The sequence below is a fragment of the Mauremys mutica genome, chromosome 7 (genome assembly GCF_020497125.1).
Source record: "Mauremys mutica isolate MM-2020 ecotype Southern chromosome 7, ASM2049712v1, whole genome shotgun sequence".
Taxonomy (NCBI): Eukaryota; Metazoa; Chordata; order Testudines; family Geoemydidae; genus Mauremys; species Mauremys mutica.
Window position 1 is genome coordinate 107,266,930 of NC_059078.1, and position 26,788 is coordinate 107,293,717.

At 40.5% G+C, this 26,788-nt stretch overlaps 1 protein-coding gene across 2 annotated transcripts in view; it reads right to left on the reverse strand.

Moving 5' to 3' along the window:
- The window catches only part of DOCK1 (dedicator of cytokinesis 1), a 561,291-nt gene that overhangs the window by 460,345 nt on the left and 74,158 nt on the right, over window positions 1-26,788 (reverse strand). The window contains exons 7-16 of one of the 2 annotated variants that reach the window (XM_045023408.1): window positions 21,235-21,370; window positions 19,841-19,998; window positions 18,508-18,589; window positions 17,936-18,071; window positions 14,892-14,964; window positions 11,994-12,073; window positions 8,224-8,349; window positions 6,484-6,608; window positions 5,830-5,928; window positions 3,259-3,331 (exon numbers count right to left, since the gene is read on the reverse strand). In XM_045023408.1, coding sequence (XP_044879343.1) covers window positions 3,259-3,331; window positions 5,830-5,928; window positions 6,484-6,608; window positions 8,224-8,349; window positions 11,994-12,073; window positions 14,892-14,964; window positions 17,936-18,071; window positions 18,508-18,589; window positions 19,841-19,998; window positions 21,235-21,370 — 1,088 coding nt within the window. Of the gene's footprint in view, window positions 1-3,258; window positions 3,332-5,829; window positions 5,929-6,483; window positions 6,609-8,223; window positions 8,350-11,993; window positions 12,137-14,891; window positions 14,965-17,935; window positions 18,072-18,507; window positions 18,590-19,840; window positions 19,999-21,234; window positions 21,371-26,788 lie in introns of both variants that reach the window. The other variant, XM_045023406.1, reaches the window with a different exon arrangement.

Genomic DNA, 26,788 nt, shown 5'->3' on the forward strand with positions numbered 1-26,788 from the left:
ACTCTTTGGAGCTGCTGGTCGCTCAGTACTTCTGAAAGTTAGGCTGCTTATGGATTTAAAAGCCTAAATTGAGGCACCAATGTTTTAAAATCTTGACCTACATTTTTATACAATTCCCCAAATTACTGTTTGACAGAGCAACAAGTCAGTATCTCTTATACCTGGAATGATATGTTCTCAGCTATTTTATTACTACAATTTATTATTTGTATTACCGTTGCACCTAGGAGCCCTACTTATGGCTCAGGACCCATTATGCTGGTCACTATCCCAACACAGAACAAAAAGACAGTCCTTGCCCCAAAGCAGCCCACACATAAGCATCCTTAATGAAAGCCTGCCACATAATTACACTGCAATACAGATGAGGAGGTCACTTACCTGCAACTGGAGGTTCTTCGAGATGCATGGTCCCTATTTGTATTCCCAATGCAGGTGTGCATGTGCACCATGTGCCGAAACCAGAAGGTTTTCAGCAGCAGCATCTGTTGACCCATGTACGTGTCATATGTTGCCTCGTGTTCCAGGAGAGGTTATAAGAGGCCATGCGAGCTGACACACCCTCCGTCACCCTCTTACTGCTGAATAGAGCTGTGCACAGCACAGGGGATGGTGGATGGGTATTGGAATACAAATAGAGACCACACATCTCAAAGAACCTCCAGTTATAGATAAGTAACCTCTTCTTCTTTGAGTGAAGGTCCCTAAATGTATTCCAAACACGTTTGCGTATCAAGCAGTGGTCAGCTTGGAGGTGGGTGCCAGGATGCAAAAGGTCTCACCGCCTGCAGGATGGCATGGCCCACAGTCACATCTTCGGCTGCCCCTTGGTCGATGGCATAGCGGGCAGTGAAGGTATGTAGAGAGCGGCCAGGTTGCCACTCAGCAGATATTGTGCTAGTGGATGTCCAACGGGGGGCAGAGATGGTTGCTTACGCCCTCGTGGAGTGGACCATAATTCTGCCGGGCGGTGTGGCATTGGACTGCGCATAGCACTCTGTGATGCAAGTAGAGACCCACTTGGATAAAAGGCTGTGAGGAGAGGGCCAGGCTCCTCAACTGCTCTGCAGTGGCTATGAGAAGGTGTGGAGAGGCGCGGAAGGCACAGGTTCTGTCTAGGTAGAACGCGAGTGCACAGCAGACGACCAAGGAGTGCAGAGTCCTGTGCGTGGGAGTGGCATGCAGTTTAGGATGGAGGACCAGAAGATGGATAGACTGGCTGAGGTGGAACTCAGAGACTATTTTCGAGAGAAACTAAGGGTGAAGGTGTAATGAGACTTTGTCCTTATGAAAGACCATATATGTGGGGCGGGGGTCAGCCATCATGTCTTCCAAGTCTCTGACCTACCTGGCAGAAGTGATGGCCAGGAGAAAGATGACCTTCATGGGTAAGTGTGAGGGGAAACACATGGCCAGGGGCACGAAGGGAGGTCTGGTGAGGGCAGAGAGCACAAGATTGAGGTCCCAGGGAGGGGTAGGTTTAAGGACCGGTAGGAAGCTGTTCATCAGCCCTTTCTGAAATCGGGCAGTGATAGGGTGAGTAAACACCAAGTATCTGTCTACCGGTGGGAGGAAGGCACTAAGAGCTGCCAGGTGGTCCCAGACAGAGCTAAAGCCGAAGCCTGAGGTCTTAAGTTCTAAGAGGTAGTCCAGGATAAGGGGGACAAAGATGTCTTTGAGGGGGAGACACTGGCGTTGCACCCAGGACATGAAAAACTTCCACTTCACCGCGTAGCAAACCTATGTGGAATCTCATCTGCTGTACATAAGTACATGTTGCACTGGTGTCAAGCAGGCATGGTCTACATGCGATCCCCATCCAAAAACGAGGCCGTCAGCTGAAGCAGGCCTGGGCTGCGATGTCGGACTCTGCCCTGGTCCTGGGTGAGACTGTCTGGCAGATCAGGGAGACAGATTGTGGGGAGGGGCCCTGAGAGTCTGAGTAGATACTAGGAGGACCATGGCTCGGTCATGGCAGATCTTGCACAGATTTTAGAGCAGAAGGGGGATGGAGGGAAAGGCATATCAGAGACCACCTTGCCATGGGACAAGCATCACCCTGGGAATTAAGGCCCCGGCATCCTTTGAGCAGTAGAGGAGTAACTTGCAATTTTCACAAGTGGTGAAAAGGTCCTCGGCGAGGGGTGCCCTAAGCATGGCAGATGAAACAGAAAATGGGGTTGTGGAATGCCCACTCATGACTGAGGTACCAGGTCCAGCTAAGCACGTCTGTCAGGGAGTTTTGTGCCCCGGGAGCTATACCGCGTGGAGTGTGACATATTATCCAAGACAATCATATATAATACCTATATCAAATGAACGCTATCACAGTCAAAGGGCTTGGCTACACTTACAAATTTGCAGCGCTGCAGCAGGGTGTGAAAACACACCCTCTCCAGCGCTGCAAATTGCGGCGCTGCAAAGCACCAGTGTGGTCAAAGCCCCAGCGCTGGGAGCGCGGCTCCCAGCGCTGTCCGTTATTCCCCACAGGAAGGTGGAGTACGGACAGCGCTGGGAGAGCTCTCTCCCAGCGCTGGCGCTTTGACTACACTTAGCGCTTCAAAGCGCTGCCGCGGCAGCGCTACCGCGGCAGCGCTTTGAAGTGCTAAGTGTAGCCACAGCCAAAGTAAATCCTCCTTCTATTACTAGAACAGTAATTGCTAACATATGGAAAATGCTTAGTAACAAGGCATCATTCTGGAGGGCTCAGAGTATCTCAACTGCTAATGATTTTAAAGGAAAATCAGTGGGAGTTGCAGGAAGCAAAATGGCTTGCATATCCAAACCATAATTTGAAAACCAACAGCAGGTCAGTATCAGAACCAGGATTAGAACCCAGGCCTAAACTGCCTTACGTACCCAAGACCACAGTGTCTCTCAACCAAGTCAAATTCCCTGTCTCCATTTTCCTCATCTGAAATAGGTGGCTCCTCACCTCCTACTTACCTATCTATCTACCCATGCCCTCTTGCTTAAGGCAAAGCTGGCATTTGATTTATTTACTGTGTCTTTCATTTGGTGACTTAGGAAGAAGGAAGAGGGCATGAAGACTATCAGGAGAGGGAGAGGAAACAGAGGAAAAAAGACAAGCTGTACAGCACCTAGTGCAATGGAGCTCCCAAGTGCTACGATAATAAATAAATAAATAGTAGTGGTAGTAGAAGTACCTCATCCACACACAAATAGCCAGAAACAATCTCTCCATTCAGGCACCAGGAATTGACGGAAGCAACAGGGAAACAAGACTGAAGTACTTACAGTCCTGTGATGATCTGTGACGGAATGTAAACCTTAAATGACTGCGGTTCACATCTTCAATAGGAATTGCCACCTTCACAAATTAAAACAGGAGAGAGAAATAAGAATCATAGATTATCAGGGTTGGAAGGGACCTCAGGAGATCATCTAGTCCAACCCCCTACTCAAAGCAGGACCAATCCCCAGACAGATTTTTACCCCAGTTCCTCAAATAGCCCCCTCAAGAATTGAACTCACAACCCTAGGTTTAGCAGGCCAATGCTCAAACCACTGAGCTATCCCTCCCCCATGATTTCAGATACTTGTTACCAATACCAGACTGTCACAGAGGTTCTTCAAATGTATTTTCTGCATTTTTAGAGAGAGTAATGTAATTTTAGCTTTCTTGCATTTCTAATAATTTGCTTGGCTCTTTCCAAATGAGGTATTTAAGGACCAGCATGACTTTTCCATGAAAGGCCTTTAAAGTCCATAGCTCCCTTGGAAGAAATCTCCACTCCCTCAGCCATTAGCAGGTTGGGAGAGAGCCACGCCTACTAAGTTCCCCATCACATGACCTTATGGGACAGGCAAGCTACACAAGGGACACCAAAACCCAGCGGCCCGCACCCCCACCAATATCTGAAGCAGACCCTTCTACACTCATCAGGGCAGAGCCTTTACATAGAGCTTACGTAGCGCCCTTCAGTTCTATGGACATCTTCACATCATCAACAAGACATTGTATTCTTTACCCCTCAGATGTTGTCAGTTCCTCTCACATCCAGGGGTGGCTCTAGGCATTTTGCTGCCCCAAACACGGCAGGCAGGCTGCCTTCGGCGGCTTGCCTGCAGGAGGTCCCCGGTCTCACGAATTCGGTGGCAGCCGACAGGAGGTCTGCCGAAGCCGCGGGACCAGCGGACCCTTTGCAGGCATGCCGCCGAAGGCAGCCTGCCTGCCGCCCTCGCGGCAACCGGCAGAGCACCCTCCGCGGCTTGGCGCCCCAAGCACGGGCTTGGTGAGCTGGTGCCTGGAGCCGCCCCTGCTCACATCAACTAATAAGACTCCTGACACTTACATTATAACTACATAACTCTCTAGACCAGTCTCTCTCTCTGATCCAGGTGGTTGCTACTGCTGCTGTCAACAACTGTCAATTCAGTTTAACTGCCTTGGTCTCACTGTACCACTTGTACTGGTAGCCATTTTCTTGACCTCACCCCGCCCCCACCTTCACTCTCACAATGTCTTCTTCTCTTCACTATCTAAATATCCAGTGTACCCTAACCTTTTTTAATTATTATTAATAATAATAACACACCCTCAATCACCTCATTTGTACAGACACAAAGTTATATAATTAAAAACTTCAGCTTAAAATCAGTTCAAGTCAGTCACACCAAGATACACAACCCTAACCAACCATATGATCTTATGACTGTCTTACATTCCCTTACCCCAACCATTCAATTTTTTCACTGTAAAAGGCCACACACACTTAGGGTGATGCATTAAATAAATAATCTTTAAACAAAATCTCAAGTCTATATATTTCTCCCCTCGGTATTTAATTAGGGTAGTCCTATTTTCTTATGCATATTTAAATTTGGATTGCATGTTGCTGATCTACAAGTCTGCAATTCATTCTGCCTCACCACAACCATTTTCTGTGGGTACATCTATACTGCAAACAAAAAAGAAAAAAAACCAAGCAGTAGTGAGTTTCATAGCCCAGGTTAACTGACTTGGGCTCACAGGGCTCACTCTACAGGCCTAAAAATAGTTCCCACTCAGGCTGGAACTCAGGCTCTGAGACCCAGCAAGGCAGAGAGCATCTCAGAGCCTTGACCCCAGCCCAAGCAGGAACATCTACGCTGTGATTTTTAGTCCTGTAGTTCAAGCCCCACAAGCCCAAGTCACTTGACCTTAGCTCAGAGACTCGCTGCTGGGGGGCGGGGAGGGAGTCTGGGGGGGGTGGAGTGTAGATGCACTATTAATTCCCACAGCAGCTAACTCCTGGCTGCATCTGCAATGAGAAAGCTGTCTTTTATCAAAAGAATATCAAGAAAGAAAAAAAAAATTAGCCATGTCTCCTTTCAATTAACATTCTTTCCAGCAATAACAGCCAATGTGTGTCTGTAAGAAGACTACCCCAGCCTCATTTTTAATATTAAATCTTTGGCACCTAGCTTGGGAAGTTGTTACTATGGTGCTAATTTAGCATCATTCACATAATGCATCAGTAAAACCAGCATCCCGATATACTAATGAGCAAGTCACTATAATATATGTTTATCATGATTTCTTTGTACTGTTGTTTACAAAAGAAAGTTATCTTAAACAGATGGTGGAATATCCCTGTCAAAATCTATTTTGGCCACAAGGATGGAAGAGTAATTTACATTCTATTCAATGCCAATGTTCCTTAGCAACCTTGAAAGGCTTTTGCTTAGCTGAGCCTTTTACCCTTCCTTCAATTGACCACATTAATTCCCTTTAATTTTGTTCTTAAAGATTTCTTATTAAAATCTATTCTCATTTTATTTTAAATTAACCCATTATGAGGAAAATTATTTTATCATCATCTGTACCTTGACAGTCTCAAACCAGCGAGGCTGTTTCACTTGGTAATAGATCACTGACTTGTATTCCGAGATAGCGTCATCACCAGCCCCAGGAAAAATCACACTCTTGAAAGACAAGGAATAAAAATATTTACCCACACATACATACCCATCTAACAGAGAGCAAATAAATCAGCAGTGTCATTCAATAATGAAAGAGAGGATCCAGTAGGTAGGTTAGAATAAAAGAGGTCTTATGCTTTAAGTTCATCACTAGTTAATTTCAATCAAAATTGCATGCAATGATACCACAATATTTATTTACTTGTCACAAATAACAAACTAAAGTATTTATTCTTTGGTGTGAGAACTTGGGCAAGGCATTCTTACCAAAAAACAGGCCTTCAGATTTTGACAAATACACGTCTACCTCAATGTAACGCTGTCCTTGAGAGTCAAAAAATCTTACCGCGTTATAGGTGAAACCACGTTATATTGAACTTGCTTTGATCCACCGGAGTGCGCAGCCCCTCCCCGCAGAGCACTGCTTTACTGCATTATATCCAAATTCGTGTTATATCGGGTGGCGTTATAGCGAGGTAGTGGTGTACCGAAGGTGATGGAAAAATGTGGGCAAATATACTGAAATATTTCAGAGATTACATTTTCCAATAGAAATACCTCCAATCTTTTGCCATCTTCGTCATAAACAGATACTGTAACTTCTACATTCTTTGCTGTTGTTTTGCTGCCTTTGTCAAAATCTCCTTGAACTAATGTTACATAGATATCATTGCGAACGTCACCTGGCAGGACAAAAAAAAAAAAAATTAAACTCACGATGTTCATGTGCAGTTCTGCATAAAACAATGAAGTATAAAACCACAATAAGAGTCTTTAAAGGAACATTTGTTAGGCAAAAGAATCTACATCCTTAAATTTTAAACATACAGTACTGAGAAGTACCACTGACTAGTGTCTTACAAGAGTATCTTCACCTACAACCCATACTGAAGGCACTGTATTAACAAACCATGACCAGTGGTAATGTTAATAGAACATGTGTATTTAACCAGGTTTGGGCTGAGGCTGAGAAAACATACCCCCAAATCTTTCTTAGTAAGATTTTTGAAAACCCCAATCTACCACAGTAGTGGAGGTGAGAGTGGTGCAAGAAACTAAATAGAACAGAAAATAAATCCGATAATTGTAATTATTTAAGATGACACATTACCATACTGTGAAATGTTTCAAGATGCTTTTATTTCCTTGGTTTTCCCTTTTCCAAACCTAATTTTAATTCAATTCGTGTGGACTAGAAAGGCAGAACTGCAGGTGATGTGATAATATTTTTTAACTTAAATTTTCCATGGATGAAAGTGTGTTTAATTGGATGCTTTATATATGGTACACTGTCTTACAAATATTCTTATTTAAAAGGTATCATGAAATGAGGGAAACACATGTGCATAGAGACAGGTAACTCTGGCTGACTGCCTGAGACTCAGGGTCTCTGTCTCATGATCACAATAGGTGTGGTCGACTGAGGCACTTAAGCAATATAGGGCTTATATACAAACATCTGGAAGCTACTGACAGCCCATGACTTAATGGAGGGTCCTGAACTCTGAAATTCTCTTTCAAGATGTCCAACAGAATCTAGAGCCTGTGGATCTTATGCGGGACAGTACAAGCTAAATCTTTTCCTCAGTCATTTGCTTGAGAAGGGGCAGGGACAGTCATTTTTATTTTAGGTATGTTCCTTTTCCTTTGTAAACAAGCAGCAAATATCTGTTTTCAAAATTTTCTATACATGCCCCAAGACACATGAAGAGGGCATCTTTAAAAAACAAAACAATTAAGTAATGCTTTTTTCTCACATTGGTCTTTTTAAAAAATCATATTTCAAAACTTTCAGATATACAGACACATTTAACAGGTGACTTAATAAATAATGCAAACATGTGGTATATATAAACGTGTGAATACAATTATCCATTATTGCATTTAAATACATGAACTAAACATGTAGTTGTCCATTTATACATGAAGTTTAAGCCGCGCCTTTTGAAACTGTATGCTGTACATTGCTTCACAGCTTTACTGGTAACAAAGTAGTCAACACCACTCAGGTGTATGTGATTTGAAACAAACTAGATGCTCTACTATCTGAGTAGAGCTACTCAATGTCTATCATTTTGCGACCAAATTATTAATGTAAAATTTTGGAGGCAGGAAGTACTTAATATAAACTGAAAAAAATAATTATGAACCAAAAATATTAGTTATTTTTATAGATTTGATTCAGACAGTTATATTCTATTATCTATGGGAATGTAACAATTTACTGCTCTAAAAAGCGTGAACTTTAGCAGCGTGCCCCAATTTGCTTAGTATCCCAATGCAATTATTGACACCTACCAGGCATAATAATCTCAGGAAACCCCATTTTCCGAGCCACAGCTGTGGACCTATCCACCAAGTGAGGAAACTCTTTCCTAATCTGATGAATATCTCCTGGAAGAAGTTTCAAAGTCACCCATAAACCTGAAGCATAAAATATAACTATTAGACATCTTTTCCAATTTTTTAAAACAAACAAAAAAAGAGTCTTATAAACTTCAAAAGACAATGCACATAAAAGTAACTAAGCCTTGCCACAAAAACATTTACATTTTGCAACATTAGACTAGAAATAATTATTTAAGAAAAACTTTGAAACAGAACTACAACTATCACACCTGGAATGCACTGGGTACATCAGATTAGAACAGATTTTAAGGCAAACAATTAAAAAAACTATAGAAAAGCTGGAAATCCAGTGTGTGAGAGAGAGTGAGTGTGAGTGTGTTGGAGACATAGTGGATGTGGCTCATGTAGCCTACACAATACCTTGTAGGAGATTCCTAAAGGAGGATATAGCATTTTAGGCCACAATTCCACAATACTTGCACAAGGGCAGGTAGACCCCTGTGCCCACACAAAGTGAAGTCAATGGGGTTCTATATAGGTGCAGCTCTGCCCACTCTTACACATGCAGACACACACAGTAGCAGATTTAGGGTCCTAGTTTATTTCTTCTCTGAGGAGTATAATGCAATCCATTAGCAGTTTGTCTATTGCATGTTAATAGATGGCAATGATAGAAAGGAATGTCCTCTTTTCACACAGGAGGATATATTTTGGTAAGCATGATGGCTGATTGGGTGGGATCAGATCATCTTTTTCAAGTCTAAGAAAATGGAATTTGAGGAAGGGCTTCAGTAAAACAAAACTTAAGTCCACCGTAGGAACAGTTTTTGCAGTACCAAACAACACGAGTATGGATTGGCAGAAAGATGTTGGAATCTTCAGTGCTTCATTGGGCACAGTGAAGTTGGCACTGTGGAGCTGCTATAGCACCTTTTAAATAAATTCTGCACTGAACAAGATAAAATAGGTGCCACGGAGTATCCCAACTGTCCTCTAAACTGGAGAGCTAGTTCTTCTCAGGCTTGAATTCAGAAAATGGTTATTAAGCCATCAATAGCATTGATCTGCAACTTACGCCTGCCCTCGGATTTTTCATAAATCTTCCAAATGAGACAGTAAAGGGTTTTATTCTTTTCATAGGAAAAGTACAAGGGGCAGCATTAGTTAGAATGGAAGATCTGAGAAAAAAGTATCAAGTATCTGAGGAAGATGTCCCCAACTCAGATACTCTTCCCCAATGCACATTATCTGGCTATGCCAGGAGGAGGACAGGAGACTCTGGATTCACTTTAATCAGGCTACAACTTTAGTCCTAAAAGTCTGGAAGTACCCAGCAGGTAAAATTTTACACTAAATGGTTATGGAATTACCTCTACATACCTGGGCGGCAGGCGGGGGGGGAGGGGGGGGCTGCTGTCAGTCCACTCCTTTACACAGCCTGGTTGCCAGGCAACCTGCTTCTGGGACCTCAGCACACATCTCCCTCCATCAAATGAGGGTTAAGGGTGACTATTGGGGGACAGGGGTTGACTCCCTGCCATAACAGTCACAGGAGACCCGAACAGCTCCCATATCCACTCCTTTAAAGAATACCTCCTTTAAATACTTTCCCATTTGATCTGATCACCATATCCACTCCCTAAGGAGTGCCTGCACTGGACATCCGCCACAAGTTACCAATGAATTGCATCATCATAGCCTAACCCTCCCCCATTTTGTTTGTTCCCCACACTCAGCTCCCAACCCACTGTAGAGAAGGCAAAAACCCCACCTCGACTTGACCAATCTGGCCATCAGGAAATATTTCTTCCCAGCCCCCCAAGAAAGGAGTAACTGTCCTAATGCCCACAGCAGATCATGGCAAAACCTGGTATTTCAAGTACTTCCACGAGAGGTGGGGGGTGCTGCTCATCCTGGTTCAGGTTTTTGTTTTTGAATAGGCTTTTATTTACATGGGGACATAAACAGCATACCCCAGACACACACGGGTCACCTGGTGGGAAGGATGGGTCAGTGTCCCCAACGCTAACCAGGCATGGAGCTGCCTGCCTCTGTAGCAGATAACTCTGGTTCTCTAACCCTGCAAGGGGCAACACGCTTCCTCTAACAAGCCAGACAAACGGCCCCCCTGCTTCATGTGCTGTGAGATCATTTCTGCATTTCATTTATGGGAATAACCTAGGAAAGTGTAACTTGTACTGTATGTACTATTCTGAAAACTTCAACGATGCCTTTAAAATGTCAGCATTTGCTAACAAGCACCATGCAATTACTTCCTGTGCTATGACACAGATGAGAACTGTGGAATCTCAGATACCAATGAGTGATAACTTGGTAAATGGACTCCTTAATGGTGGTCATTGCAATGAGGTATAAGAGTTAAATAAAAACAAAGGCAATTATAGAAGTGAAAGAAAAAGAAGCAATATAATAAAACGGTATAACTATCAAGCAAATTTTATTAAAAAAAAACAATGCAGAACGTTTGTAACAGAATAACAACACAATCAGCAACTTGTGCACTCGCAGCAAGTACTCTCCATCCACTATTTTTTTATTTTTACAGATGAAGAATCCGAAAGTAAATTTAAAGTTACAATTTAGTAACTTGTAATAATATACCTCCCTACAAATATTGGCTGGAGAGGAAGTTCAAAATAGCAGAAAAAACTTCTTAAACAAAACCCATTTGCCTCTTTATATTGCTATTGTATAAAAAAGCTGCAATTCTGTTATGCGTATATGAGTGTGATCAAAGTGTACTTTCTTTAAACCCTTTGCTCAGACACTTTATAAATAAAAGAAAAACAGTTCCAAGAAGAAATTGGTAGACTGAGATTCTGCATTTACTTAAAAAGAACAGGAGTACTTGTGGCACCCTAGAGACTAACGAAAGCTTATGCTCAAATAAATGTGTTAGTCTCTAAGGTGCCACAAGTACTCCTGTTCTTTTTGCAGATACAGACTAACATGGCTGCTACTCTGAAACCTGCGTTTACTTACACAATGATGAGTTATTCCAAGACCAGAAAAAGAATGAATCAAGTATATAGCAATAGGGTTGGAATGCATTTAAATTTTTTAACTAGTACATCTCTTTTATATTTATATTCATGTCAGCAGAGAATACACTGAATTATCTGTTCAACCTATAGACAGTAATTAACAGTGTTGTTTATTTTGCAGCCCTCCTTTACCAACTCAAAACACAAGTTGGTATCAGTTCTGATTAGAGTAATTTCCTTGTCGTATAGACAGCAGACCAACTGCTTTGACTACAATTGCTAATAGGAAAAAATGAGAAAAATGGGGACGAGAGGACACTGTCCCCCGCCCCCTTGATGGACCCAGGGTGTGCCAGAGTTCAAAGGCATGAAAGCCAGTTCTTGAAGTCTTTGCTTTCAATACCCAAACATACACGAATGGATAGGGCAGAAATACAGACCTATGTAAAAGTGGCCAAGCACTGCATAAGGACAGAAGACAATCTGTAGAATAACAATACTCCCAAAAAGGAAGCAGGGGAGGGGAGAGGGCACAGACTGAGAGGAAGAACCAGGGGTAGGGGGGGCGGAAACAGGACAGGTGTCTTTTCTGGTACCAAACAACAGCAAGCAAACAAAAAAAAAAATGAATCCTCCAGTCCAAATTAAAATAGTCAGATGGTGTGAAGCAAGGATATATTTCGTATTCCAGTTTACATAAAGAACAGTACCTACCCTGACCCTTGTGGTTAACTTCTTTAGCAGCAATCACTTTGTTTATAACAGTCTGAAGGAAATCATTCTCCCCTGCCACCCTGGGTGAAAAACGGGATGATATGTTCAGCTGCTTGTGTCGAATGGCGTCATCCAATGCTAGCCTGGAGGATGCACATGACGACCAACACCAGGAAACAAAGGGTCACAGAAAACCAGAAGTCACAGTAACAAGGGAACACAAAAGATCATATCATAGTTGTGACGAAGAGTATTTATTAGTCAACGCAAGACAAAAGACAGGAAAGGTAACAAGAAAGACATAGGAAGATCATTAATCAGGAAAATGCTGACCTGCTAAAGAGAAGTCAAGCAATCCTATGTTACCCTTCCCAACGGGAACACGCATGTGTCAGGTCCCAATCTCACTTCCAATAAATAGCATGTATAGTAGTAAAGAAGAACACTGATCTCCTGAGAGACCCGTGTTAAATACTGAAATCCAATTGGGATGATTTTGCAAAAATGTACAGTATGTTAATTCAGTGCAACCTTCAGGGTAGCGTCTACAATTGAATATATAAAGACATAGTGTATATGGTTTGATGGAATTTACAGAAGAAAAAACTTTTACATTGAACAGAAATGGCTTAGTGCAAGAAAAACAGATAATCCATCATTTTGTTATACTAGGTGAAGAAAAGAAAATGTGAAAATTATAAATGAAATGCAACATTTACAAATGTCATTTAAGTACCCACACCAGTCTTGCCAAGTACTTCTGACAGCTGTTGTGTTGGTGGCCAGTGAATGAATACAAACAAACATACATATGAAAACAGAATTGCATGTAGCACAACAAAAGCACAGCATGAAATGAGTAAGAAAATATGCCTCTTATACACAGTGTTTAAGTCAACATTGGAAACAACGACAAAGCTATTCTTCATGTGTTTGCAAATTACTCATATTCTTGGTGTAGACTTTGAAGAATATTTTAATTTACTGAAGAAAAAACACAACGAAAACATATTGCACACCCTTTCCAAAAGCTGGTTTGAATATAGACAGACTATAAATCGGTTTTAATGGAGCAAAAACCCAAACATTCCATTAGCATCCACTTTCTTGATCCACAAAGATTCATTTTCTGTGCATACTTCCACACTCACTAAAATAAAAGCTTGTCATTGTTTAAATACAATAAATAAATCTCACAAAGGCACTCTTCTTTAAAAGCGTCTACTTTCCTTGAACAATAGAATTGTTACTGTTCTACAGACTATTATGTACACAAATTACACACAAATTCCATCGCTATCATGAAATACAAACAAGAAGTGGCTAGGACTAGAGTCATTAGGGACATAGTGCTAGTCACCTAATTTCTTTCTACTGATTCTGCAATCTCAAATTTTCTGTTAAGCTCCCCAAACATCCTTGCTAACTCTTGTACTTTTTAATAAGGCCTAGTTTCCAAATTGAAATTATTTGATGTTACGTTATTTTAGTCTATTGCTCTCTAGATTTATAAAAAAACAAACCTCATGAAATCTAGAAGTAGATTAAGTCAAAAGGGAACTCAGCTATATAAAAACAGCATTGTGGTCCACATTTCTTACAATAGTAAAGCTGAGACAAGATGGGAGAGGTAATATCTTTTATTGGACAAAACTTGTCTCTCACCAACTGAAGGTGGTCCAATAAAATATATCACCTCACCCACCTTGTCTCTCATATCCTGGGACCAACACAACTACAACAACACTGGTAAAGCTGAGCATTCAGATTTTAATGGGGATGTACTTCATTTATCCCCACTACCCCTTCCTCACCTCATTTTATGATATTAAAATTGGAAGCTGTAAAATCCCCACACATTTTAATTCTTTTGTTAATACTAAGCTCACACTTCTAAAAAGGACTATTTTTTTCTTTAAAAAGGAAGAAAACCTACACACACACACACACACACACACAAACATTCAGACTTATTCAACACACAAAAACAGATTAAGAAATTCAGAGTAAAATCTACATCTGACCTTTGACAGTACATTTCAGTGCTTTCTTTTAATCTTAAAAATATCTGATAACACTGTATGAAGTCTCACATGGCATAGTGGTTCCTTTTATTTCACTTTCTCCTTTAAAAGCCTTGTGTTTTGTTTTTAGAGAATTTAGTACTTATGAAAGCTGCCAAACTGAGCGTCTAGTAGACCATGATCCCATTTATCCATAAAACATCCAACACAGCACAGGTAAAAGCAGTGCAACCTTCCCCTTGCTGCCACACCAAAATCCTTAAAAGAGCTGAAAAACTAGTTATACATATGAGGAGTTATTTCAGTTCCCGTGCCCATTCATTCTTTGGTTTCTCTGTCTTTAATTATCTGCCAATTAGTGCCAATTATGGTGGTGATTTAGTGACATGGACAGGAACCTGATACAACCAACTCATTTCATACAGGACACTTAACATCCATCAGATGGTAACAGCTTTTGGTCATTACCAACTTTGACTAGACTGGAACCAGTAACATATAAAAGAAAGAAGCTTAAAACATCTATCTCAAAAACCCTGGGCCCATCTAGTTAGTTCCAGGCTCCTTCACACACAAAAATGGAAAAGACATGTTTAAAGTTGAAGCTAAAAAAGCACTTAGAAATAGGTGAACTTTTTTTTTTTTTGGCACCACTATTCATTCCAAATAAATAAGTGAAGAACTAAGAAAGGGGAAAAATGCTTTTAAGACCTCATGTGTTAAAATTCCAATCTGCAGCAAGTTTACAAACTTCAAAATATCTACATAACATTAGTGGACTGTAAGATCAATTTCAAAAGCTGACATTGAAAAGTGTTTTATCTTTAATCCTCCTTAAGTCCTCTGACAATGCTTTACATTATTTTATACTTACGGTTGAAATGGTATAAAGTGTTGTTTGTCCTCATCATCAACTTTCCCATTAATTATGTCAGTTACATCCATTACTGAAATAAAAAACAAAGCTACTGCTTTAATTTGTCAACAAAGGGGGAGGGAGGGCGGAGAAGGGGAACAAACAAACAATGTACTACAGACCCTTCATCTCTAATAAAAGAAATTAACAATGGCATGAAACCAGTATAGTTCTATACAGAATAGTTTCATGTTTCAAATACAGACTCAATTTTCACATCAGTGAAATAAATGGTACCCTCTAAAGCTACTAGTAGATGCGGATACAAGCTTTTGTTTGTCGCATGTACCATCATGTGACATTACTTTAAACTTCTGCTTACAAGAACAACTGAGAAGCTTATTGTTGCATGTGCCTCCAGGGATCTAAATCTCAATACAAATCACTGTATTAACCTAGGGCTTGGCCTGATGAAGAAAACTATTATTTCTTGATTTGAGAAAGAGAGAGCGAGAGAGAATATATTTCAATAGCCATGAGATGTGGCATAGTCAGGTGCAAGGATGAATGGAGGTGGGAAAGGTCATACACTGCCTTTGAAATAATTCACCTCTGGAGCCTTCTATGATAGTGTTCAGATAATATTTTGTGAATATATAGAAACAAATCATGTCACTACTTTACAAATGATATCTGGAGAGAATAACATTAGGTTGGCTAGTAACACTGCCATATGCCCCTTGAACAGTACAAGAAAATGAAAGATAGCCCACCAAAGTTCTTCTTTGTTGTGTCAAACAAAAGTTACATGGCCTTTATATGAAAATATTGTTTGATTTATATAGGAACTAGGAGATCATTGACATAATACTGGTGAACAGAGCCATTCAGACACAACCAGCCATGAAATTCCACCCTTGAAAAGAACACGAACACACAGAGCAGTCATTGTCTTCAGATTCTATGTGCATTATTATCGTTACTCTCTGCTGGGAAGTTTATACCTGCTCAAGCTTTTGTGATTATATTGCTCTGTAGTGGCTGGACCACAGAAGGGATATAAATTTACTTTAATTTGAATGGGGGAAAATTCCATATTAGTCTAAATGAACATGAGGAAATATTATATGTCTGAACATTTCTCTTAATTTGCTGTAAACTGCTGTACTGTATTTAAGAGTATAACAGGGCATGGTAGAGCTTATTTGAATTTCAACATCTGAATTTCAAGATATGGTTTCCTCAGCATTTGAAGAATTCCCTTTACTGTAGGGAATAATAAGGAACTTTTGGGGCTCGTCTATACAGGGAAGAGGACACCACTAGCTACTCCGGACTAACTGCCCATGTGGACACACTTTTTGAGGCCTAAGCTAAAAAGCCCAAGGGCCCTCTTAAGACACACCCAAGGAGCCCTAAGCTATTGTACACAAAAGCACTCGTAGTGCACAGAAAAAATGTCCACAGGGAGTTGGCACAGAGTAGCCAGTGTGCTTTAAATTCACACCTGAGCTTATTGCATACTAACTTCCCCATGTAGACAAGTCCTTAGATATCAAAAGCCATGAGAATTTTTTTTAAAAGATGACCTCCCTGGTGCATGTTTTAATGTCAATAAGAGCCCATTAAAAAAACCCTAAATTAATCAATGCTTAAATCTTCTCACTGTGTATGCCATCTGAGCTAGAAGCCTACTTACTACACATATTTTGGAAAATATTATCTTAACATTCATCGTCCTTGCACAACTGTGTGTGTTAATAAAAAAATACCTTCCTTTTGCTTGTGTTTTTATTAAAGGCAAAGTATTTTTGTTTCTGAAAGTAATTACAAAGGGTCACAGAAACAGGACAAATGATGAGTTCATGTAACTATGCAGTGAACAATTAAGTTATTTGTGTTTTCCACTTTATCTGAGCAATTTTATCATGTGATTTCTTTGAGCTTTCATCTCTCTGCACCTTACCCTTAATTCTGAGTATATGTCTTTTGTTCATAACCAGCTAACTCACTTATTCCTGAGTGACTTCAGAACCTCTAGCCCAGTTGATGCTCTGCCGTTTCAAACATTTAAAAGGTAGTATATTCCACAGGAAGAGAATTAATCTGATTTAAACTCTAAGCTATAGTGCACTTGTACATTTCCATTTAGGTTTTAAAATACCTGATGCTATACATAGAATCCTACAGAATCAAAGAACTGTAGGGCTGAAAGGGACCTCAAGAGGTCATCAAGTCCAGCCCCCTGCAATAACACAGGACCAAGTAAACCTAGACCATCCCTGGCAGGTGTGTGTCCAACATACTCTTAAAAACCTCCAATGATGGGGATTCCCCAACCTCCCTTGGAAGCTTATTCCAGAATTTAACTACCCTTATAGTTAGAAAAAAAATCCTAATATCTAACTTAAATCTCTCTTGCAAGAGTAAATTACTTGTTGTCTTACCTTCAGTAGACATTGGTAACAATTGATCACTGTCCTCTTTCTAATAGCTGTTAACATATTTGACTTATCAGGTATTCCCTCAAGTCTTCTTTTCTCAAGACTAAACATGTCCAGATTTTTAAACCCTTCTGTTATAGGCCAGGTTTTCTAAACCTTTAATCATTTTTGTAGCTCTCCTCTGGACTCTCCCAACTTGTCCACATCTCTCCTAAAGTGCGGCGCCCGGAACTGGACACAGTACTCCAGCGGAGGGCTCACCAGTGTCTTACATACAACACTCCTGTTTATACTGCCCAGAACAATATTAGCCTTTTTTCAAAAATGCATCACATTCTTGATTCATATTCAATTTGTGATCCACCATACCCTTCAGATCTTTTTCCATAGTACTAGCCAGTTATTCGCCATTTTGTAGTTGTGCTTTTGATTTTTCCTTCCTAAGTGAAATTACATCAAGTGTAACATATGTATCTAAGAGACACATGAAAGATTTAGTAGCTTGTTTTTCCCCCTTACCAAAAAGCTGAAAAAAACATGGAATAATTATTCAATATTAAAATCAGCTCTTATTTACAGTGAATTCTGACTATGTAAAAACTAAGGAGAATAGATTACCTGCTACTCCAAAAGGTCGTCTTAGCCCAGAGGTTAGTTTTCTTGTGTTGTTGTCTCTTAGTTCCATTCTGCCAACTCTTACAATCTGACAGACAAAACTGATTTTCTCTCTTTTCAGGTCTTTGCTGCCAAGGTCCTAGAAATATTAATTTCCATACATTATAAGACTCTTATTCATTTCAGGTTTTACTTTAGTAGCCAGCAGAAAGACAAGTTGTTGTTCAGAATTTAGTCTTTTCACCTTTTAGCATTAGAATAAGTTATTCTCTTGACAATAGAATTTTCATAACAATATTTAAGCCATTAATTTTTACACAGAAGCCAAGGCGTCCAACTATTTTTGAACAGTTTAAATCTTTTTCACAATTGTCAGAGGTTCAACTTGGCCTTTACCCACATGAACCACAGTGGTCAGAAATTGCATGAGAGTAATTAACAAGGAGTGACTTATAAGTTTCTCCAGGACCTAAATTCAAGTCTGCACAGGTAGTCTACTACCTGTTAACTCTTTAGCATTTTTCAAGATAGGAAACAAAGCACTTTAAACACTGCAAAAACAAAAGCACACTTACAGTGAACACAGCTCGAAGATTATGTAACCTGTCTATGTCTTTAGGCAGCCCAGAACTTGACCATCGAACTAGATAGTTTTCACTGTAAGAACAAGGTTTTTTAAATATATATATATAGATATGTATTTAGATATATATGTATGAGTTCAGATGTTACAAAATTAGGTTAAGTTCACATTAAACAACCTATTTTTCAGCACGGTGAGATTCTGCTCAGTGAAGTGATTATACTAGATAGCACCTTCTTACCCAATTGCTTGTTCCTTGTGTGTAAACATTGCCATTTCTGTCATTTTACTGACTAAATTATATTTGGGGTTTTCTTGTTATTTTGGCAGGGGGGAGGGGGAGGGTTTAGTTTTGGTGTTTTACACCTGTTAATACAGGAGTAACAGTGCAGCTCTGGGACAATGAGCTGGATTCTTATTCAGCTCATGAAACAGTAGGACAATTAACTGAGTTCTGTCGTTGGTTATGCATGAGCCAAAAGTACCCAGCTTGACTTTCAGTTCTCAGTTTGAGCTTGCATGGCAGGCAATTTGAAATACACACAAACCAACCATCTGATTTCCAGATCTAATCTGTTGAGTGAGACACAAATATGGCACCACATAACTGCATTTTTAAAGTCACTTTTTAGAACAGAACCATACTTCAAAATCTAAACCAAACATGCATCAACATTAACTTTAAGATGCCTACAGAAGTAATTTTATAATTCATTAGCCACATATGGATACTAATGATGAAGTTTTATGGGGGTCAAAAAGTAATATACTCTTTTGTCTCTTTAAACCTGATATCACAGGTGTGTTTCACTCCTATTACAATCACAGGAACATTTACCCAGTGGGCAGCTGCTATTGTGCTTTCTGCATGTACTATGAATAGAAGAGCAATTCTTCTTCAGCCTAGTAAAATGCAGTCCCTGTAAGAAAGCAGGGGATCCAGAACACTCACTCTCTCTGATGACTGCCAAGGCATCTGAACAGTGAATGAGCCAAGTCTTGTTCATGTGTCATTTACCTCTACACAGGTGGAACTAAAGACAATGAAATAAGGAACTCTACAAATTTCTAATGTACTGAAGCAAGGGAGACTAATCTGTTGCTGTGTTGAATAAAGCAGATGAAGTGCTGTATAATCCATGCTTCCCAGCTAACTTTCTGCTAAAGTTTACCCAGCAAACTGACCTTCCAAAAAGCCCTCTCCAATCTGCTATGACTCAACCAAAATTAAAAAAAAAAAAAATTAAAAAAAAATTTTTAAACCAAAATCCAGAGAGACACAAGATAAACAGGTATACATAGTGCAACAGACAGACGACACTAACCTGATAAACTTTGATTCTAGTGGATCATACAGAGACATCAGGACTTCAGCATCTTCTCCTATTTTGCAGACTACATTTTTTAAATTTACAAATAAAGCAAACGAAGGTGTGGCAGCAAATTTGGCTTGTCTGTTAATATCAATGTTCTGCTTTTGAGACTGTAATTTGAGAGAGACAAAACAGCCACATTTAAACAGCACTAACAACTAAAATCACACTCTTAAATCATATCCTTAAATCTTACCCTTCCACTACGAAATGTTTACCTGAAACATTTAGGGCAAAAGAAGAGTGTGCCCCCCTCCAGGGGGAAGAAGCCCCAGCCCTTGCCATTTTCTATACTGGCAATGGGAAGGGTGCTGAGATTTCTGGCAGGCTGCTCTACCTGGACCCTTCTTGGAGCTCTGTTTTGTATTAGTTTCTAGCTACCAAGGGGGAACAGACAGAATGGAGCAAAGGATCGAGCTTCAAATTTGTCTGCTGGAACAGACGAGCTTTCCTTCTGTCTCCACTCTTCTATTCTTTCCCAGACCTCCTACAGGCTGCAAGGAAAGAAGGGGGAGAAGACAGGACCGTTACTCTGCCCATCTCCTAGTTTTTATTTTTTAGTCTTTCTCTGCAATGGATGACTTTAGGGCCTGCCTCTGTTGTTGCTGCTTCAAGCTTTCCCAAGAGCAACAAGATGATGACTGTAAACAGCACCACAACCTATCCAGAGCCTCGTTAATTACACTCTGCTCCTGCTTGGCACACCACTGAGTAGCAGCAGAGACAATGAAGACATCTGCATAAAAGCTCAGGAAGAGCAGATTTCACTGTTCACATTTGGACAGGTCTTTAGGAGAGAGAATTTAAAGAGAAAGAGCTTAAATTCTGCAAAAATTTTTGCTTTGCCTGCACATTTATCAGGGAACCTTTTTACTTGCCACAGATGATTCAACAAGTACATTTTTAAACTCAGCATACAGATCCCATATACAATCCTAATGAAAATGTTAACTGATCTGAAGCAGAACACTGTATCCTAAATTAAGCCTCAAGAAAAAGCACCATTAATATATACAATTTCATTAAATATGCATCTCCTCTCTCATGTCATCTTCGTAGTTCTCTCTCACAGTAATCCATCCATTATTTTATTGGTAGAATAATATATCAACATTTACACTTCTGAAGTATAGGAATCGTTTTTTTAAGAGGTGGGTAAGTTATGCAGCCCATATAAGATAAGCTACACAATGTATTTTTGATACTTTTGATCTTGAGAATGCTTCATGGACTAAAACAGAAGACTAAGCCAAAATCCTGTTTTAATTATATTTTATCATTATTTTTACATTAATTTACAAGATTCTTAATTTAAAAAGGTAACAGTTGGGGATAGTGTATCTTACCTTTTCTTCTAGTAGTCTTTCCTCAACTTGCTTGGAAGCTATTTCATGAGCTCTAAAAAGGCTGATTGTGCTGGTTTGTTCTGGATCTAAAATGTTGCCATCTTCATCCCTTACAACCAGATCCAAATCAAGAATCCTATGTAAAAAGTTACAGATTACTTATCATTATGCATAAAAGGCCTACACGAATTGCAGAATGTTGAATATGTAATCATGGATACCTGATTTATACAAAGAGAAAAATCTCTTTCTGCGCTGTCTCATTTGACATTCTGGACAAACAAAGTAAGTAGTATCACATACAAATTGGTTGTCAAATAAACGAGTTCTAGCTTCTTTTTTAAAAATCTTCCTGGGCAGGCAGTTCCATGTTTATTCAGAAATCCACAAATCCATAGAAGCAAAAGCTATGAGACCCAGCAAATGAGATACTAAGAACTTTATCTTTCCTTAAGGCAGAGTCCAATTTTCTGTCAGTAAGGTCCAAGTGTCAAGGATTAGCCTCTTCAGAAAGATTTTTTTATCCCCATACACACAGTCTATCTTTTGGGAGAATCATCTGTTTTCCACTGTGCCAGCTCCAGAACTTGTCATAAAACCAAGGGACGAAGAACATACAGTTTATATCCCTCCAATTCTCTCTAACAATCTTGGCCAAGGCCTTGAGGAAGAGAAAAGGTCTTAATCTTCCAAATATCCTCAGAGAATTACTCTTTCCTGTTCTCTTGTGAATTCTTGTTCTGGCAGTCCTTTCATCAGGAGTTTGCTAAAACCTAGAGTCCTAGAAATCCCAATTGGGTGAATCCCAATCATCAGCACTGAAATGTCATACAAAGCCTGACTCTTCTGAGTAGGAAGAACATAGACAGGAGGTAGCAGTTTCTCCTTCTTCTCTTCTGCAGGGAAGACTCTGAACCATTTCTAGCTGGGTGCAGAAGCTGGAGGAGCCATGGATAAGGTTAGAGGAGAAGCCTCATGAACATATGGAGCCCTGGAGTCCTTGACAGTGTGACACACCAAGGACAGGATCTCAGGATAAATCCCCTCTAGATAACGTTCCAGATTACCTGAAATAAAACACTACACCACCTGAGGACCTTAAATTAAGGGCCTGAGAGTATCATTCCCATGAGAGGAGGAAACATAGGACTGTTGAGAAGTTGAGCATCCTCCAGTCTCAGTGCAAGAAACTCTTCAATGACTTGCCTTGAGTTGAAGGAGGAAGGGAGTGCTAAGTGGTGTGGTGTTCCAGGGTCTTTGTACAGAACGATCATCTAAAACTGTGCTCTGTCCCTAGGTTAGGAGAAAGGATTGGAGTGCTAAAATGTATAGGGCCGCTGCTCAGAAAAGCTGGGGCAGAGGATGTGATGATTTGGGAATCTGTCTGTCAAATTTGTGAACAGAGTGAGATTACAAACTGTGTCTTTACCAGGCTGCAAACTCAATTTTGAATGTGCAACCTTTTGCCCTCTCTGCTGTTTGTTTGCCTCCATGTAGGGACGAAATTCCAAAGATTTGGGGCAAAAGAACAACAAAAGAGTTGTCGCAGTTAAGTGCTCTCCCAGTGAAGGATAACAGCTCTTTACAAAAGACGGGCTCCCAACCATGAGAATAGGTTTAGCAGGGGATTAGGGTGACCAGACAGTAAATGTGAAAAATCGGGACATGGGGTGTGGGGAGGGGGTGGGTAGTAATAGGAGCCTATATAAGAAAAAGACCCAAAAATCAGGACTGTCCCTATAAAATCGGGACATCTGGTCACCCTACAGGTTTTTCTGGTCAACTGGGGAGATGGAGCTGGATGTCATCTGACAGAAGGGGCTGAAAGTTATCAATAGTGAAGAGCTGATGGGTCAGAGTCTTTTGTCTCCAGAAACTTAGCATTTAGAGGCTGCATAAAGCAGGAAGCCCTCCCTTCTTTCCTGAGTCCAGAAGGGTTCCCCAGGGAAGGAGAGGTTACTTACCTTTGAGATGTGTTAGCCCTATGAATGCTGCACTTCAGATGTGTGCAAACCCTCAGGCTTTTGACCTGAGATTTTTGGTAGCAATGTGTGCAAGATCTGCGTCTGCGCCCTATACATCCTTGTGTTCTGATTCAAGGGCATATAGGGGAGGGTGGACCCATCGCCGCTCTGGTACCTTCTCAACTAGGCCATCCAGCCCAGGGAAGGACTGCAAAGTAGAGGGGAAGGAGTACAGGTAGTGGTGCATTAATAGAAACAGAACATCTCAAAGAACTGCAGTTACTGTACAGGTAAGTAATCTCTCCTTGTTTGAATAATTGTTTCTATGGGTCCTTCACTGTAGACGAGTTCCAAGCAGCATCCAAACTTCTGGGGGTGGGGGCCAGGATGACCGATCTAGTAGAGATCGAAGAACAGCTGCACCAAAGGCTACATCTGTCCTTGAAACATGCACAATAGCACAGTGTCAGGGGAAAGTTTGTGCAGCTGACAAAAAGAGCAAATGTGTTAGACCTGTACCTCTTCTGTGTGTAAACTGCTTTACAACTACTGCATGCCTCAGATTCCACTGCAAACCAGAAAGTTCACACGTTTGAGGTGGAGTTCTGGGAGAAGATGTGCTTAAGTATGAGGGAATCTGAAGGGTCAGAACTGAGCCCAGAGGGGCTAGGCAGCTGGACAGCAGTTTCCAGATCTCAGGATGAGGTGCGGACAGGAGGTCTGCACCCAGAACGTGTGCCAAGGGACCCAGAGATTAGAGAGGTGGCTGGATTCCATTCAGGCTTGAAAGGCTTACGCCATCCAGAGACACAGAGGCTTGGATTCCCTCCAACGTTGGAGGGTAGCCAGCAAGAGGGTGCCCAATTGAGTCTGTGACAGTCTTTGAAATACTATTTGCCCTGGAGTGGAACATCAGTGCTAAAGACAGTGAGGTTGCCAGAGGACAGTTCAGGAAACCTTGCAATATCCATTGACTGGCTTCAGCTCCTAAGGAGAGCTACCTGGTGAGAAGCTTGACTCTCCGGTTGAAGCCGGAGATAAAGAGCTGGCACGGCATCCTCATCTGCCACTGCTGCCACAGCTGTGGACATGACACCTTCTTCTGCCTGCTGTGAGAGGGCAGAGACACTCCTAGCCTAGGTTTGGAAGCAGAATGAGAGGATTTACAACAACTATGGCTACGGAAGCCTGCCACTGGAAATATTTGGCACATCGATTCAGCCAGTTGTCTGCTCTGTGAGGAGTCAAATGTTTCTGCCTGGAGCTCAGGAAAGCACAGGAGCCATCCTGTGTCTAGAACAGTGTAGCCGGGGGGGAAGGGGGATGAGGAGGAAGGGAAATAAATCTAATACTCAGTGACTGATCATTCCGCCTTGAAACTATGAACAACAGAGTGGAAACCCACTGGCGCAGATTGTCAAATGAACAGGAGCAGAAACTACTTTGACTTTATCTTTTCATTTCTCTAACTTACGGGTAGGGTGACCAGCAGCAAATGTGAAAAATCGAGAGGGGGTGGGGGGGGGATAATAAGACCCTATATAAGAACAGACCCAAAAATCAGAACTGTCCCTATAAAATCCAGACATCTGGTCGCCCTACTTACAGGTGACATTTGTAAAAACATGTCAGTGACTAAGGAGTTGTTCCCAAGTGTTTCATTTTGTTTACTGTCATAAATAAACAGATCAGGGTTAAGGTCTCTTTTACCTGGAAAGGGTTAACAAGCTCAGTAACCTGAGAAACACCTGACCAGAGGACCAATCAAGGGACAGGATAATTTCAAATCTCTGTGGAGGGAAGCCTTTGTCTGTGTTCCTTGTTTGCTCTGTGTGCTCTTTTTGGATCTAAGAAAGGCCAGACATGTCTCCAAGTTCTCCTGGAGTAGTTCCTACTATCCAATAGTGAGTATTAATTAGAAAGGTGGATTAGTCTTATAATTTGATTTCTACATTTGCAATTGTGTGTTTGCTGGAGAAATTCTTTATTCCTGTTTGCTGTTACATTGCTTTTACTGAGAAAGAAAGGAGGGGGGATTCTCTCCAGAGATTAATAAGTTTAGACCCTGTGTATTGTTCCATCTTGGTATTACAGAGACAGTTACTTTCTTTTTATTCTTTAATAAATCTTTTCTGTTAAGGACTTGGTTGATTTTTCCTTGGGTAAATTCTCAGAGAAAGGGGAGGAGGGAGGCATCCCTCTGTAGTTGAATCCCGGTATCTCTCCTAGGAAAAGGGAGGGGGGGAGGAAGCAGGGGGGAATGGTTTATTTCTCCTAGGTGTAAGAACTCCATGGATTTGGGGCTCTTGGAATCCCCAAGGATTTTGGGGAAGGACTGTGTCCCAATACACGTACATTATTGGGTGGTGGCAGCTTTTACCAGATCTAAACTAGAATTTTAGTTTAGAGGAGTCCATGCAGGTCCCCATATTGGAACCCAACAGCTCTAAGTGGGGGTGAGACCTATGACATTTACAATCAGCTTTTCAACCCCAAAAAGAAACCTGTCAGCGATACACAATAAACTGATCCAGTCTCATAATCTCATATCTACCCATTTAAAAAACAAAAGTCCATAAATCCACAATGATAAAGTTTTTGATTATCACAACACAATAAAATTAATGTCCTGCCTTTATTTATAAAAAAGCCCATTCAGATAATTACTTTCAGGAACACAATGGAAAAAGTAAGCAATACATGAAATCCAGAGAGTATATATTTAATGCATAATGAATATTTCTTATGTCTGGATATTAGAAATTGTCATTTTATTTCATTATACAGAAAACATGATATATGGCTACACTAAAAAGATACTGCACCCTTTTAAATGTGCATATTTACTCAAAAGTTCAAATTCAATTCTCTCCCCTACTCTACAGGGAATGTTTTGATCACTTAATTAGTCCATCAGAACATTATGAATAAAAGACACAGAACAAGATGTTCTATTGTGTTGAACACTGAGCATCTGGACGTTATTCAGAATAACTTTAACCAACTCCTTAACCAGATGGTAAAATACAGTAGCCAAACAAATAATATCAACAACATCTGGTTAACTGTCTACTGGGGTACAACAGATCGCATCTTGGATTATAAATGCTAAATGACTTACTGAATGGAGTTAGTGATTTTTTTTATTACTATTTTTGCTGAAAAAGTATATGAGCACAAGAACTGAAGAACCTGCAGTATTTAAGTAGCAAAGCACAAATAGCTGAATTCTCATGAGCTAATCATACTACAGTGGCAATTAAAGAAAGTTTGGATGATCAATCTTCCATCCCCAGGAGTTCAATAACTTTATATTACCCCACCTTCTCATTATTGAGAATGCTACTTTGACCAGATTCCAATTTTGTGTATAAGCAAGGAAAGATTCCTCGCTTTCAATTAAAAAATAATGTCACAACTGAGTAGTATGACATTTCTCCTTACCATGGGATGATTTAATCTACAGCTAACTAGTTCAATTTTCAAACACAACATTCCTTCCATCCAAATAGTTTTCAGGAGGCTTAGCCTTAAATCAAAAGGCACCTCATCTAAGTTGCTGACATATCTGATGCATGTCCCATTGTAAC